Below are 15487 nucleotides of genomic sequence, written 5' to 3'. Positions count from 1 at the left end.
CTTACAATCGGGCATTTGATTATTAGAGTTTCGTGTTGCTGTTCTTTTTACTTTCAGCAAGGATAAGCTTGAACTGTAAAACAGAAACAACAGGGGGCGGAGATTTACAACGAGAATTCCTGAAACTTAGCGACAGGTGAATGTTCCTACAATCAGGCATTTGACTGTCAAACAATTTTGTTTCTTATTTTAAATTCTGTCAGTAAGGAAATGGTATTTTTCTTCCTCACTTCGTTTACAAGGTACCTCCTAGTGGCACAAGTAGAACTCTTCGTGTCGCTCTATGTTTAACTTAAAACAGTCGTTAACACAAGGCGTTCCTTCTCAATTCAGGTACTAATTAAAATCCCACCTAAACGCTTAGCATCAGGGTGTAGTCTCGCAGATTCTCAAGAGGGCATCGACTCTATCTCCCCCTCCCCAATTTATGCCCAGGGTGAGGGGGCATCGAATCTGTAATTCAAGTGTAGTTTATTTTTATACATTAGAATGTAAATCAATAGTTTGTGATGTGAACGATTCCTATAAAATTAAATAGTTCATTATTAGCTGAAAGTTCTTTGACCCCTACATACACGGGTTCTTTCCCATAATATTCTGTATTTCTAGCTAATTAATAAACACGAATAACCAGTTGGTTAAAATTTGCAGTTTTGTAGCAGAGTGTAAGATAGCTTAAGGCGACCTCTGATTTTTAAATTTAGCACTAAATCACGGCTTTGTAGTTTTAGGTAAATTCTGTTTCTAAGCTACAGTGTAGCGTATGGGAAAATCATAATACTTGAAAAAGAGGCGCGGAAAGAAATCTCAAAATTTGTATATATAACGTATTTTTGGTGACCTTATAATAATTTTTGGAATGGCACGTAGCTAATTAACATAACTCATTTCGTTATGAAGTTAATCTCTCTTTTTATTTATTTTTTTCCGTTTTTCTGAAAGAAAAAAAACAACCTCATTTCTTTTCAAAAATGTTTACAACAGCAGACTTCGTGGCTATATTCCCGTCGGACAACTGTTTATTTCGTGAAATATCTTATTAAATAAATGAGATATTTTGATTATTTTAAGAGTTTTCCTATCCACCTCCAGGGGGTGTTGTAGGTGTATATAAGTATCAAGAAATTTTTTTAATTATAAATTTAAGACCATTTTTAACAACTTACTGAGGGTCACGTCGTTTGATTACAGTTTGAAAAAAGACATTTTTTTGTAAATTTTAACTTTCTCCTGTACATAAAAAGGGTTAATATTCCGAGATATTAAGTACACCTTATGCTGTTTTAATTATAAAGAAATTCCAAATAGTGTCTATAATATATTAATTTCATGTTATCTTATTTTTAGTTATTTGAACTACGGAGCGATTGGCTTTGTTATTGGTCATGAAATAACTCACGGGTTCGACGATAGAGGTCAGTGTATTTTTCTATCTTGTGCTCTGATTAATTTTGTTTTTGTAATACTAACAACGTTTACGGTGCTTGTTTGTCCATCTTTGTACATACGAGCGCGTGACGTGTTTGGTTATTTAATGCTCTATATTAAACTGTAGGTTGAAATAACTTCTAGAGAAACATCGTGTCAAAATTATTTAAATTTCATACTGGTTTATGAAAAGCCTGGTTAAGATATCACGTGTCCGCATTCTATGTAAATCTTTTAGATTTACACTACTTTAGGTAGTGGTTAATCTTCCCGTTTAAAGTGGGGACGTGTATAAAACTGGCCAGTTCATCCCATCAGAAAGGCTTGAAATATAATATCCTTTTTTTTTTTTTCGCCCTCTGCAAACGTTAATAACAAGTGAATTACTTTCACTCGGGATACAGTTCCTTTATAATAATAAGCTTATTTGTTAAAAGGCACGGTCTTGGATAAGCTGACATTTATTGAAACGCGCGTTTTTACGTAGGTCGTCAGTTCGATAAAGATGGGAACAACGTGAACTGGTGGGAACCCGAAACGGATTTCAAGTTCCGGTCCAAAGCCAAGTGTATAATCGACCAGTACGGGAACTACACGGTTCCGGAGAACGGACTACAGGTAACGAAATACGAGAACGTTATTTACGTGAGATTTATAGCAATTTGTTCCGTACATAATGCAATGGTTCTTTTTAAACATATTTTTAAAATATCCGAGACCAAAATATAAGAACTTGAATTCTTTTCCTTCTGATACTTAATGCTTTAAAAGAATCAGAGAAATGTGTATGCGTAACAGATTTGAAGAAATAAAAGAACTGATTAGTGTACTAGTGCCATGTTTAAACGTCTCGGAAAATTAAAAAAAACTGAGCAATGTTTTAGTGTCGAGTTTAAACGTCTCGGAGAGTTAAAAGAACTGACTAGTGTGATTGAGTTTAAACATCTCCGAGAGTTAAAGGAACTGGTTTGTGTTCTAGTGTCATGTTTAAACGTCTCGGAGATTTAAAAGAACTGGTTTGTGTTCTAGTGTCATGTTTAAACGTCTCGGAGAGTTAAAAGAACTGAGCAGTGTTTTAGTGTCGATAGTGTTATAGAGTTTAAACATCTCGGAGAGTTAAAAGAACTGGTTAGTGTTCTAGTGTCATGTTTTCCAATTTTTGGATATCCTTAAGAGACTGAATGCAGAATACAGTGTGAAAACGTGTAGTAGGCCTAACACTAATACCTAATGATAAGTAAGTCGTATTTCACCAGCTTGGACAATGTGTTTAATGTGTATAGCAGTGATATACACTGCTGGTTTTGTTGCTGGCTTTTATTGTCGCCTCACCCTCTCTCAACAATTCCTGTCCAATTTCTATTCAAGCTGCATTCGCGATATAGACACTATCTTACTATGCACTTGAAAATCTCTTCCACAGATTAATGGCATTAACACCCAAGGTGAAAACATTGCAGACAATGGAGGACTGAAGGAAGCCTATAAGGTAGGTTTCAGTTTTGGTACGAACTGTTTAAGTGCATACTGTAGTCAATATAAGTTTAGTTCTGGGTAACAGCGGTAAATATGCCACAGAAATCTTTTTTCTTATACCAATATTATAAGCCTAATTAAGAAAAAAACATGAGTTATTTCAAATATAAGTTCAGTGCTGGTTACCAGTGATGGAAAAACAATATAGTCCATTTTTTATAGTGACCTTCTAAACCTAACTAAGAAAAAAAACCAAAAAACAACCAAACGTAGTAGCTTAATGCGTTAATCCTTTTAGCGTCAGAGACGAAACGGAAAAGAATAGTAAGTGTTCTGAACAGTTAAGTTGATTTATCGTGTTTACTGATAAAGAAATACACAACATTGTGTTACACTTTGCCATGTTGTATTTGTGCATTTAGGCTTACAGATCCTGGGTCAAAGATCATGGACCTGAGCTCCACTTGCCCGGTCTGAAGTATACACCTGAACAGCTCTTTTGGATTAGTGCAGCAAATGTAAGAGGTCTAACTTTGTTTCTACAAATTTTGATTTTTGTTCTTGCTGTATTTGGGTAAGTGCCACCGACCTCCATTTTTATGGCCGGATTAAGTACTTTAGAATTTAAGTATGTTGCAGTCTAGTAGATAGTGCCGCACTGTGAAACCGAGGATTCATATTTTTGTCCTCTTGGCGCAAAGTTGCGCTCCTAATATTTTTGGAAGAGGGTGTAGGTGCGCTATACGAATGAGGGTCAAATTCTACTATTTGATTATAGTACTTCAAGAGTAGGCAGAGGGCGTTGTTGACCAGCAGGATTCTCACTAGTCTGTCAAGATGGGATGGGATATGCACAGGTAGTCCTTTTATAGCTCTGAGCAAATATTTGAATTAAACAAACTTTCGAATTTTATAAGAAAAAAAATATAATTCAACTCTCGTTTTTCTAAAATAATGACAAAACATAATAAGAACAAGAGCTGTTATTACATACATGGCCCCCCCAGTGGCACAGTGGTATGTCTGCGGACTTACACACTAAAACCAGGTTTCGATACCTGTGGTGGGCAGAGCACAGATAGCCCATTGTGTAGCTTTGTGCTTAATTCAAAACAAACAAACATATTACGTACATGATATGTATACTGTTATTACATAGATGATATGTATGCTGTTATTACATACATGATATGCATTCTGTCAAGGTTTTACCCCGTCATGCTAAAAATGCTCGCCCTTTAAGCCGTGGAGGCGTTATAATGTAGCGGATAATCCCACTATTCGTTGGTAAAAGAGTAGCCCATGAGTTGGCGGTGGGTGGTGGTGACTAGCTGTCTTTCCTCTGGTCTTACACTGCTAAATTCAGGAAGGCTAGCGCAGATAGTTCTCGTGTAGCTTTATGCGAAATTCAAAATCAAGCAAACAAGGTTTTACCTGCAGTGTTCATGACGTAATGTTTTATGCAATGGGCAGAGATCTGTACTCGTAAGTGAGGAGGGGGACCATGTAAAAAAAATATTAGGTGACGTTATTATTATAAAAAAAGTGTTCACGGAGATCAGCAGAGGGACAGAGGGGCGTAATCATGACAGCTATGTTGTATATATTTCAGGAATTTTTTAAAGTGGGGGAATTTTACTACTTACATTGGCGGTGGTCTCAACAGATGTGGTTTTACTACTTACATTGGCGGTGGTCTCAACAGATGTGGCTTTGTTGTAAGAAAAACACACACACTCACACTGGTAGTGTGTTGTCTGCCAGTCAGTCAGTGGAGACTAAAATGCCGCTCCATAAAGGATGTTTAACGTTGCAGTTTCTACTGTCGTAATGTCAGTAAAACCTGCGCATGCCATGAATAACGAGAAGAATTATTCACTCTGTAGGTCACAACATAAACATGATACATAAACTTCAAAAGCAAGAAAAATATTTATTATTCTTAATTTTGGTTTTATTTACTTTTGAAAAACAATCCTTTACGGAAGTACATCTGATGTCTAGAATTTAGATTAATTTAAGTAAACCATCGAACTTGGATCAATCGGATAGGTCTTAATGACATCTTGTAATAGGCAATGGTCAAGGATTCCTTTTGGACCTTTTTATATTTTAACTGAGAAGTTCTAGTGGACAGTGCTGCGTCGATCCTGTGGTTTCTCTTTCTCTGAAGTTTAAGTAATTACGTGATTTCAATAATACGAGAACCTACTTTGTATAGGGTATGAAAACTGAAAGGACTGTTTCTCACAACAACCTATCGAATAGTTTAGTATAATAACAATAAAGTTGAACCTATTGTTTCGTGGTTGGGGTAGAAAATTGTCTCTTAGTGGGTGTAATGTCATATTGGAACATAAAAAAAGTCTTGTTCTTATTGGATCTTAGGGGTGTATAGGAAAATATTAGGCTCATAGGTTGTAATGTTGTCTTGGGGAAGGGAGGTAAGATATAACGCTATTATTAAAAGTAATGCTCTCTTGAGGGTGTAAAGAATAAAAAAATGTCTCTGATAGGCGTGATGCTATTTTGAGACGTAGAAAGTGTTACTCTTATTGGGTGTAATATTATATTAAGTTTGTCTCACAAGACAGAAGGACTCAGGTTGACTCTGAGAATGGTATAGCTCTGAATTTCGGAACTCTCATAGTTCATTCGATACCACTAATAATTTCACACAATTTAAGCTGTGGTATGTTATAAGAGTGACAACCGGTCCATTAGTGTGAATAGTTGGTGTTATGGTAATGTTTCCTGGCTGCCTTCATTCTGGTTAGTAGCCCAAGATTAGACGCAGTGGCAGTAAGACTTTGTAGCTTCCCATACATACAAAATAGAGATGCGATAACCAATGCGACAGTTAGTAGTTGACAGATATTGGTCGAAACGTTACAATCTTTAAGTCACAAAAGTGAACCGGGACGTATTAATTTCTAATTCACTAGATTGAATCGGCCACATCACGTTTTAATTCATCAGATTGAATTGAATACATTACATTTCAATTCACTAGATTAATTCGGGTATATTATGTTCTAATCCAACAGAGTGATCCGTATATATTACGTTTTACATGTGTCTAGCAATACATTAATAGTTAGTTGTTAATGGATTTCAGGTGTGGTGTGGAAAATATCGACCAGAGGTTCTTAAGTTGAGGATATTGTCAGGATCTCATAGTCCAAGCCAGTTCAGGTATAGGTGAACTTTCAGCATTATTTAACATAACTTTAAATGTAACCTTACTTTCTATATCAAGAAGATAAAAATGTAAGTTTTAACTTGTGTGTGTGTATATATAAATATTTGTTTTTCCACCTTTTATAGAGTGATTGGAACTTTCTCTAACCTCCCTGAATTTTCCGAGAGTTTTAACTGTCCGGTCGATTCCCCCATGAATCCCCAGAAGAGATGTTCCGTTTGGTGATACTCCCATTGAAAACGTCGATTCAGTTTCACTTTGATGAAATTCACTTTACCTGCTACAGAAATTTCGCTAAGCGGACAACTGGCGTCCCATTGAGTCCACATAATGAGACTAAAACTTTAAACAAACCAGACAATGGTGTAATTATTTTAATTTAATACACAACAAAGTTATTGATGATAATATATTACTGTTGACACCCACCTGAAGACTGGTATTCGAATCTCATAACATTTCCAGTGGTTAATGCTTAGTGAACTTTCTGTATAAACTATTCATTTCTCTATGGCTCTTATCGTAGTTAAGAAACTCGTTCTTACTGGGATTTTGATTTTTTTTTTAATTGTAAGAGAGTGGGTATAATAAACACAAACAACATTTTGTGGAAATAACGAAGATTTTAAACATTAATGTAATACTGTGTTCCAGAGAATGGTTTGTTTGAACTCGAATGTATCAGTGTTCCAGAAAAAGCTTCTGTTACGAGAAGAGTGAGCTTGTGAATGATTTATTTTGTGCGTGTTTGTGTTTCTAAGCCCGTTTTGGAATAAAGAGCGAGAGAGATTAACTAACCCTAATAATGTGCAGTTATAAGAAACCTACGTGTTTTATATGAAATTTACATTGTTTATATCGATTACGTGTACTTCTTTCATATTTTAAACTTCAATATATTTCTGATTTTTATCAATATTCTAAAAGTTTATTTAAAAATGTTTTTTTTCTATTTTATTTCAACTTTTTTGCGATGTTAGTAGCACATTATTTGATCTTTTAAATTCGAAGCTGTAAAGCCTTATCGTACATATACGATCGTCGTTAAGTATTTCAATTTTTGATAGTTTTTCAGTGATCGTTGCACCGTCTAGCGTACAAACATATTTTTTTTATCATTGAGGGTTTTGTGTTTCTGTTTTTAATAATTGAAATAAGATGCTTTTGTACAGAAAATTATATGATGTGGCACAAAAACTACAAACAATAAATTTACTATTAAATCTGCCTGTATAATTGATGTTGACTGTATCAGAAAAAAGTGAAAATATATGAGTATAAGTGGATCCAACAGAGAAAAACGACATGGTTTCAAATAAAATGGCCACTGAAAGGACTTGTTGTGATTTTTGTGTAGTTTTATAGTATTTCAAGGATTTCATATAAATGTTAACAGATACAAATGTTATGAGCATTTAAGATATTGAAATGTTATCTTGTTAGTTTTGTTTCATCTAGAGAATAAAAAAAGAAATGTCGTTGTTCCTGCTGTTAACTAAAGTGGTTTAAAAAAATACCTTCATGGCGTCGTTCGTTATCGCTTGCTTTCGTGTTACTAGAGTACGGAGGCGTTCTTGTACCAGTGTGTTTGACCTGTAAACAAATATAGTATATAATGTTAAATCTCGATGGTCTGTAGCTAATATATAAAGTTCAAGGTCACTCAGTAAAATAAAATGTGTTCATAACCAAAATTAGTTTGTTTTTTTGAGTAATTAAATAATCTGTTACACTCCGATAAAACTATTAAATAATTCGGCGAATTTGCTTCGCATTCGTTTTAAAATATGTTTTTAGCCCTATTATTGGGGACTTTGATAGTAAAAACTGTACACAATCGAAAGTTGCAAGTTTGAAAGCTTTTGAAATAATAATAATAAAATAAAGAAAAAATGTGAAGGAAATTCATTAAGTTGGTTATTTAACCCTCTACTGCATGCTTTCTAAAAATATGGTGAAAAATGTTTACCTTGAATACTTTACTTTAATACGTCTATATTACACTAAAATATATCCAACCTAAGTATTTGTTTGTAAATTGTAAATGGGTATGTTACATAGAGATAACAGTTTAATTGAGAAACAAACTAAAATAACTCTATAGTTTATTTAAACTGTTAGGTGAAAATGAAACTATTTAGCTACTAAAACGAAGTGTTTATATGTGTAGTAAGTATCAGAGATAGGTGTTTTTTACCAGTACCTTACAATGTGGAATGTAGGGTTAATATATACTTTTTCGTAGGGCTCCATAGGTTTGAATATACACGAGGGTTAATGTCATTTATAAGCTACAAGTTTTTTTTTAAAGTGGTGTTTTGTAAGCTTATTTGAATTACAAAAGAAATAGAATAAGCTCACAAACAGTACAGGTGACTTGACTAAAAGAAAATAATGTCGAGTTGTGTGGTTTACCGTCAAATGTTATGGTCAGCTATGTGCAACTATAATGTGAAACGTGAACTCTTCGAAATGCTTGTTAAGAAAAACTTTTGAACATTTATGTATATTTTGTGTATGTGTATTTTGTAAGGTTGGAGATTAAATAAAAGGGTTAAATACACATTAAAATATGATCTGGTTTTTTTTTTTTTTAAATAAATAATTACAGCATTTATGGAATGAAACTTTATTTTCTACACACTTTTACTGTTGTAGGTGGCGCTTGATGTTCTCCGTCATCTGTGTAACGTACAGGCTGTTATTTTCTGGCTAATGGCGAAAAAGTTAAAAATTAAATCTTTCGACATCAAGTTTACAAGAATGTAATAGTTATATGTATATAAAACCCCTGAATATGTCTTTTTCTAAACTTATTTAAACTGTGTCACTATTTGAACAGAAGCCTAATCAACTTTTTTCCCCCTTTTTGCTGTCAAATTTCAAATCTAACACCTCGTTCTTTGGAATAATCCTAATGAAAGAGATGTTTAAAAATAAATTAATAGATATATAAAGTGAAGAATAGTCATTTTTGTTTTTACTCAACTGAGAAAAATATTTAAACATTTCTTCGTGAGAAGTGCACCTAAAGTTGACATCAAGCTCAAAATAAAACTTTTTAAACCCAAATAAATCACTATTGCCGAATTTTATTTCATAATTTAAGAATCGGAAATAAAAGTCTCGAATTTAGTTTAGAAAATTTCCACTGGATGATGCGACGTTCTTAAAGCTTCTAATCTTGCAGAAGATAAAGTATTATTTAATTTATTTCATTATTTTTAAGCCCTCGACTTGTAATCCTCGAGTTCGAAACCCCGTCACACCAAACGTGCTCGCCCTTTCAGCCTTGGGGGCATTATAATATGACGGTCAATCCCACTATTCGTTGGTAAAAGAGTAGCCCAAGAATTGGCGTTGAGTGGTGATGACCAGCTGCCTTTTTTCTAGGCTTACACTGCTAAATTAGGGAGGGCTAGCGCAGAGAGCCCTCTTGTAGCTTTGTGCGAAATTCAAACCAAATCATGATTTTATAAATTTATTTTCACTAAGGGCATAATTAATAAAACAAATTGCAACTTCATGTGGAAGAAAATAAATGATCAACCTAATAAACACTTAGTTGTAATCTTATATATTATGTTTAGTAAAATATTGCGACAGTAGTCGTCTAAAGCATAATTTTTCAAACTATGCTCCGCAGAGCCCTTGGTCTCCGCTGGAAAATTTTAGAATGTTAATATATTTTCCTAAAACTATAAAATTGAATCAGAATACGTTGCACAAAATATATCTTTAATATAACACGTTTATTACGTATTGGGCCTTTTAATTTTATTTAGCTCAGGAAAAGTTCGCGCGGTGAAAATGTTAATTAATACAATCTCAATTAACTTCGACAATGGCACCACTGATTGCTAGTAAATATGGCACCATCTCAAGATTGCATGCATCATTAGAGATGCAGGTTAACCTAGTAGTTTCCGTATGAAACATCGGTCAACTGTCTTTTAAAAGCCGGATCTGGATTAGCGGGTAAATCTCGAACGAAGTGAAACAGAATGAAACATGACGTCATAGCTGAAACTTGTTCAAATTTGAAACATTGTGAAGCAATTGCATGGAGTATCAATTGTTTCAATTTCAAAGTATATTTATATGAAGTATATATATGAAGTATAATTATATTGATGACAATTATAATTGGTAATTATAAGATTAGGCTAGATTCGTTGTAGATTAATTAGACAAACTTGGAACCAATGAGCTCTATGACGTCATGTTTCTATTCGTTCGCACGTCAGATCTGGCTTAATATTTTGTTATTTGTCGTAAAACTTTCTGTTAAAAACAAAAAAATCTCAAAAATTAACACAATGTAACAAAATTTTTACTTTTTCTTGTTCCTAGGAAGAAAGTGTTATTTCTCAATTGCTTACGTCTAAAGTAAATGGAAAAGACCCATTTTTCTCTTCAAACTTTGCTTTTGTGACCTGTGAGCGTGTAACGAAAACATGATGAGAGACTATATTTGGGGGCCCGGCATGGCCAAGAGTGTTAAGGCGTTCGACTCATAATCCGAGGGCCTCGGGTTCAAATCCCGATCGCACCAAACATGCCCGCCCTTTCAGCCGTGGGGGCGTTATAATGTGACTATCAATCCCACAATTCGTTGGTATAAGAGTAGGCCCAATAGTTGGTGGTGGGTGGTGATGACTAGTTGCCTTTCCTCTAGTCTTACATTGCTAAATTAGGGACGGCTAGCGCAGATAGCCCTCGAGTAGCTTTGCGCGAATTTCAAAACAAACAAACAAAACTATATTTGGTGGCTGATACGTGGAAGTGATTTACATTACAGTCGCAAATCTCGAAAAACTACTCACATCTAAACATTTTTGTTCGTTTCTGTATAACTTTAGTATAAATACATGTAAATTTTGATTCATATGTTGTTTTATTCAGACCTTATGTATATGAAAATGCGCAAATTTGCCCGTTTTTACATAGAAAATAGGTTAATTTTTAAATTTCATTATCCAGGTCACAAAAGCAAAGTTCGAAGGGAATAATCGCCACTTTCTGTACTTTTACAACATAAGCAATTAAGAAATAACACATACTGTTAAGAAACAAAATACTACTATTCTAGAGGCCTAGTCTTTTACCCCACAAATCTTTATTTCTGACTTCGTTATGTCAACACTGATCTTACGTCAACATGTCATTGTATGATAATAAAACTCAAGTGCTTGAACTAGTTTTCATTTTATGTCCGTGAAAATACTTTTGAAGTGCCAAAGATATAAAAATGCGTTTTTAGAGAAATTGATAATTAATTGTCTTGTTTGTTTGTTTGTTTGTTTGTTGTTGAATTTTGCACAAAACTACTCGAGGGTTAGCTGTGCTAGCCGTTCCTAATTTAGCAGTGTAAGACTAGAGGGTAGGCAACTAGACATCACCACCCACCGCCAACTCTTGGGCTACTCTTTTACAGTTAGTTGTCACCATCATAATGGTTAAGTAGCTGAATATCAGTAATAAATATGATACGAGTAAATACCTTCTTAGGCCTATGCCACCTATGCCGAACGAAAAATATATGTATAACAATACAAATACAAGAGCCACCTTTACTGGACAAAAAATATAAGTAATAATACTACAAAAGCCACCTATGCTGAACAAAACACATATATATATATAATAAAAATACAAGAGCCACCTATACTGGAAAAAAATATAAGTATAGTGATACAACACCACCTATACGGAACAAAAATTATCAATAATAATAATACATTAGCCACCTATACCTATATCTTTATTCCCCTCAAGAAGAATAGTGAACTATTTACACTAGAGTTTTGAGTCTTTTCTGAAAAGCATTCCAACTTTGGCGTGTGATTCTGTGGCCTGTCTTCTTTATTGGGATTAATAGTAATTCAAAATATATGTATATGTATAATAATAATGTAAAAATTAAACGTTTTGTTACTTAATAGAATCTGATTGTTTAAATTCTCGACTTATCAGCCAACCAATATCACCATTAAGGTGTTGACATATTTTAAACAACGTCTGTCATATCTCAGCCTAACTGAAAAGACCTGGTATTAGACAGATTGTATCTCTCGAATTATACAGCAGAGCAGTAATTTATACCTACTGATAACAAGAAGTTATCAGATTTAACGCCTTGGGATGTATATCCTTTCAAGTTGCGACAGGTATGTCTTGAAGAAAACAACGACATACATGTCCGTGCAAGAAACAAACGTTATACAACAAGACAATACTGTGCAAATAATATAGTGAACAAGCGATCATGATTGTAGTATATAACAGTCAGAACTTTAATAAAACAATGAGCTCTTGTCAGTTTGTGCACTGCCTCTTGGAAATTAAAACTAGAAAAATATAATATTAGATAAAAATGTTTCCCACTTAAATGTAAAACAGTCAACAGTCGTCTTTTCAGTCACACACACTTCAGCAAAACTGAGAAGTCCTTCACCCATGAAGGCTTCCAGACCTGGAATAAGGCGACCACATCACTGAAGTCCCATGATAACTTTGCAGAGCATAAGTTTGCCATGCAAGCTTGGGCAAAGTTTAAATTGCAGAAAACAAAGGGTGCAAGGATCCAGCATGCTCTTGATGCAAACCATGCTAAAACTGTGGAGGGAAACCGACATTACATAAGAGCCGTGATAGATGCACTGCTTACGCAGCCTGCCAGAATGAAGCCCAGAGAGGTCACAGGGAAGGTAGTCAGTCAGATAACAGGGGCAATTTCCTGGAACTTTTTGACATGATTTCCAGATATGATGAAATCGTAAAGAAGAAGCTGAGTGGTCCTGGCAATGCCAAGTACACGCAACTGCTTGACATCATAGCCGGAATGATCAGGAAGGATATCAGCAAAGAGGTCATGGAAGCTGAGCATTTTGCTCTAATGGTGAATGAAACAAAGAATGTGAGCAAACAAGAACAGCTGTCCATTGTGATAAGGTACCTCCACCAACAGAGCCTTCACGAGGAGTTCCTGAACTTCACAGCTGCTGAGGGTCTGGATCCAGATTCATTGCTCAAGAAAATCATGGAGACTCTGACTAAATGTGGTATTGATCAGAATGCCTGCATTGGCCAGTGCTATGACGGAGCTGCGGTCATGTCAGAGCACATCAGTGGCGTACAGGAGAGGTTCAGGAGACAGGTGTCTCAGGCTGTGTGTGTTCACTACTGGACCACAGGCTCAACCTTGTGCTAGTTGATTGTGTGCACAACGTCCAGGCTGCAGCAGAGTTCTTTGTGACAATTCAGAAGCTGTACAAATTTTTCTCTCTATCGGTTGTGCATGAAGAATTTCTGAAGGTTCAGAAGGAGCTTGAACCCGTGAACCAGTACAAAGAGTTGAAGCGACTGTCAGACACAAAATGGGCCTGCCAACGTGCTGATTGTCTAGCTGTGAAAAGAACCTTCCCTGCCAATGTGACAACCCTAAAGCGTCTTGCGGAGGGGGACAATGTCCACAGAGCCATTGAATCAAAGGGCCTGTGCATCCTCCTAGATCAGCAGTTCGTAACCAGTCTAGTGGCCATAGAAAAACTACTGCTGATGACAAAACAGCTATCAGACCACTTCCAGTCACCTGACCTGCAGCTGGCCTCTGCAGAGAACCTAGTACAATATGTTATCTCTGGTCTCTCAGAAATGAGAACTGAAGCAGCATGGAAAGACTTGGAAGAGTCTGCTGAGGATATATGTAAGAAAGTGGGAATATGCACTGAGACGGTGCGTCAAGGTGGACAGCAATCTCCCCCCAGACACCCGGACGAATTCATAATCACATCTAGTACTGGCCAAAGAGATGAATCAACACCAGATGCCAGGAAACACAACTTCTATGCCATCAGAGACAGGATGCTCAACGAGCTGAAGAGAAAATTCTCTTCTGATGCCTGCAGTGTTCTGATGGATGCAACTGCATTGAACCCCAAACACTCCACATTTTTGGACAAGCAAGCACTTTTAGGAATGGTAGCAAACTATGGTGTGGCAGAGGATGACCTCGCAGTGAAGGTCCACCAGTTGAACAGGCTAATTGCCAGGAAGAAAGACAAGGAGCAGGAAGTATCCACACCATTGGAGCTTGCAACCATACTGGAGCCATACAAGGATGCCTTCATGGATCTCCACAAACTTATATGCATCGCTGTGACCCTGCCCGCTACTCCAGCTGCTTGTGAGAGAAGTTTCTCATGTCTGAAGCTTCTCAAGACATACTTGCGCAACAACAGTGGTAACAACATCACCAGCAACCTTGCTGTCATATCAGCAAACTCCAGGAGGGCAAAACAACTCCATATTGATACTGTTATAGAAACATTTGCTGCCAATCACCAGAACAGGCGTATTGATTTGAAGTAATATTGACTATAAACACAACATGATGAAAGATAGCCTGATAGTGACCTTGCTTTTCCTCAGAGTGTATTAACTTCACATGGGATAATTCGTTTCTGCTATGTAAACTATGTCTTCATGTTATATTTCTTTTGATTTGTAGTTTTACTGTTAATGGTATATTAAATGTTCAATCTCAGCTAATCTTGATTTTCTTTATTATTATGCATTACCTTAGGTGGAATTTAGGTGAGCTTCCTCTTTTACATATACGCATATTTTCATAAACATATTATTTCTAATTTGAAATAATGAATTATTAATCAGAGTATGAGTTTCCAATGAACTCTGCTTTGAAAACGCAGTTCAAAATAGCACACCTTTCTGAAATGTACCTTGGTATTTACATTATTATAATTTACCATCTATACTTTATATTAATGGCATTTTGGGAAGCCCCCCACAGTTTACCTCAACCCCCCCGTCACCACTGACAGTCAAGTAAAATCTCGCTAATTTTTTTGTGAAATCCTAGCCCTTGTTTGAATTTCCCTATCCATAACTACTCTACCTTAAAAGCATTTCTGTGAGTGCTATACTGTTTACATATAGCGACGAGACAAAATACCTCAACAGCCTGTTAGGAGGCACTTACTCTAAGAGAAAAATTAAAGTGAAACAGCCTAAACTGAATTTACGCTAAAAGGCTTTTTACACGATAACTCAAGTTACACAAAAATAATGAATTGTAAGCTACCAATAAATATCATCTCTTTAACATACAAAATAATCATAAAATAATAATAAAATTGGATTTTGTTAGTTCACCTAACTAGAGGGAGGTGCAGACTAAGGATGTTACTGTCTGTAGCTATTGGATTCACTGACAAGAATAGTTTAACTTCTTCATTAAATGCTATACCATTCTTGAAGGAAAAGCAAGACATCTCCAAAATACATAGATAAAATTTGATGGCCCCTTACAGAAAGCTAAAGTTTATAATATACTTCAGCGCCTCACTGCGTCTGAAA

General features: G+C 35.5%; 2 protein-coding genes across 4 annotated transcripts in view; both read left to right on the top strand.

Moving 5' to 3' along the window:
- Nucleotides 1-8677, top strand: part of LOC143254110 (neprilysin-2-like) — a 91968-nt gene extending 83291 nt beyond the window's left edge. For all 3 annotated transcript variants that reach the window (XM_076508898.1, XM_076508897.1, XM_076508899.1), the window contains exons 15-20: nucleotides 1348-1415; nucleotides 1916-2046; nucleotides 2852-2917; nucleotides 3327-3422; nucleotides 6023-6099; nucleotides 6232-8677. In XM_076508898.1, the coding sequence (XP_076365013.1) occupies nucleotides 1348-1415; nucleotides 1916-2046; nucleotides 2852-2917; nucleotides 3327-3422; nucleotides 6023-6099; nucleotides 6232-6331 (538 nt within the window). In that variant the 3' untranslated portion in view covers nucleotides 6332-8677. The remainder of the gene's footprint in view (nucleotides 1-1347; nucleotides 1416-1915; nucleotides 2047-2851; nucleotides 2918-3326; nucleotides 3423-6022; nucleotides 6100-6231) is intronic.
- Nucleotides 8678-12860: 4183 nt separating this feature from the next.
- Nucleotides 12861-15115, top strand: LOC143251790 (zinc finger MYM-type protein 1-like). The gene is made up of 3 exons (XM_076503034.1): nucleotides 12861-13241; nucleotides 13343-13732; nucleotides 15068-15115. The coding sequence occupies exons 1-3, from the start codon at nucleotides 12861-12863 to the stop codon at nucleotides 15113-15115; spliced, it is 819 nt and encodes a 272-aa protein (XP_076359149.1).
- Nucleotides 15116-15487: the final 372 nt, after the last annotated feature.

This window comes from Tachypleus tridentatus, chromosome 6 (assembly GCF_004210375.1).
Source record: "Tachypleus tridentatus isolate NWPU-2018 chromosome 6, ASM421037v1, whole genome shotgun sequence".
NCBI lineage: Eukaryota > Metazoa > Arthropoda > Merostomata > Xiphosura > Limulidae > Tachypleus > Tachypleus tridentatus.
This window is presented reverse-complemented; position numbering and strand designations above follow the sequence as displayed.

Excerpts from the sequence above, each read along its gene's own strand:
- LOC143251790 (XM_076503034.1), top strand. The coding sequence starts at position 12,861 with ATGATTTCCAGATATGATGAAATCGTAAAGAAGAAGCTGAGTGGTCCT. Across the intron at positions 13,242-13,342 it reads TGTCAGAGCACATCAGTGGC|GCTGCAGCAGAGTTCTTTGT; the intron begins GTACAGGAGAGG and ends CACAACGTCCAG. Across the intron at positions 13,733-15,067 it reads TGGCCTCTGCAGAGAACCTA|CGACGAGACAAAATACCTCA; the intron begins GTACAATATGTT and ends GTTTACATATAG.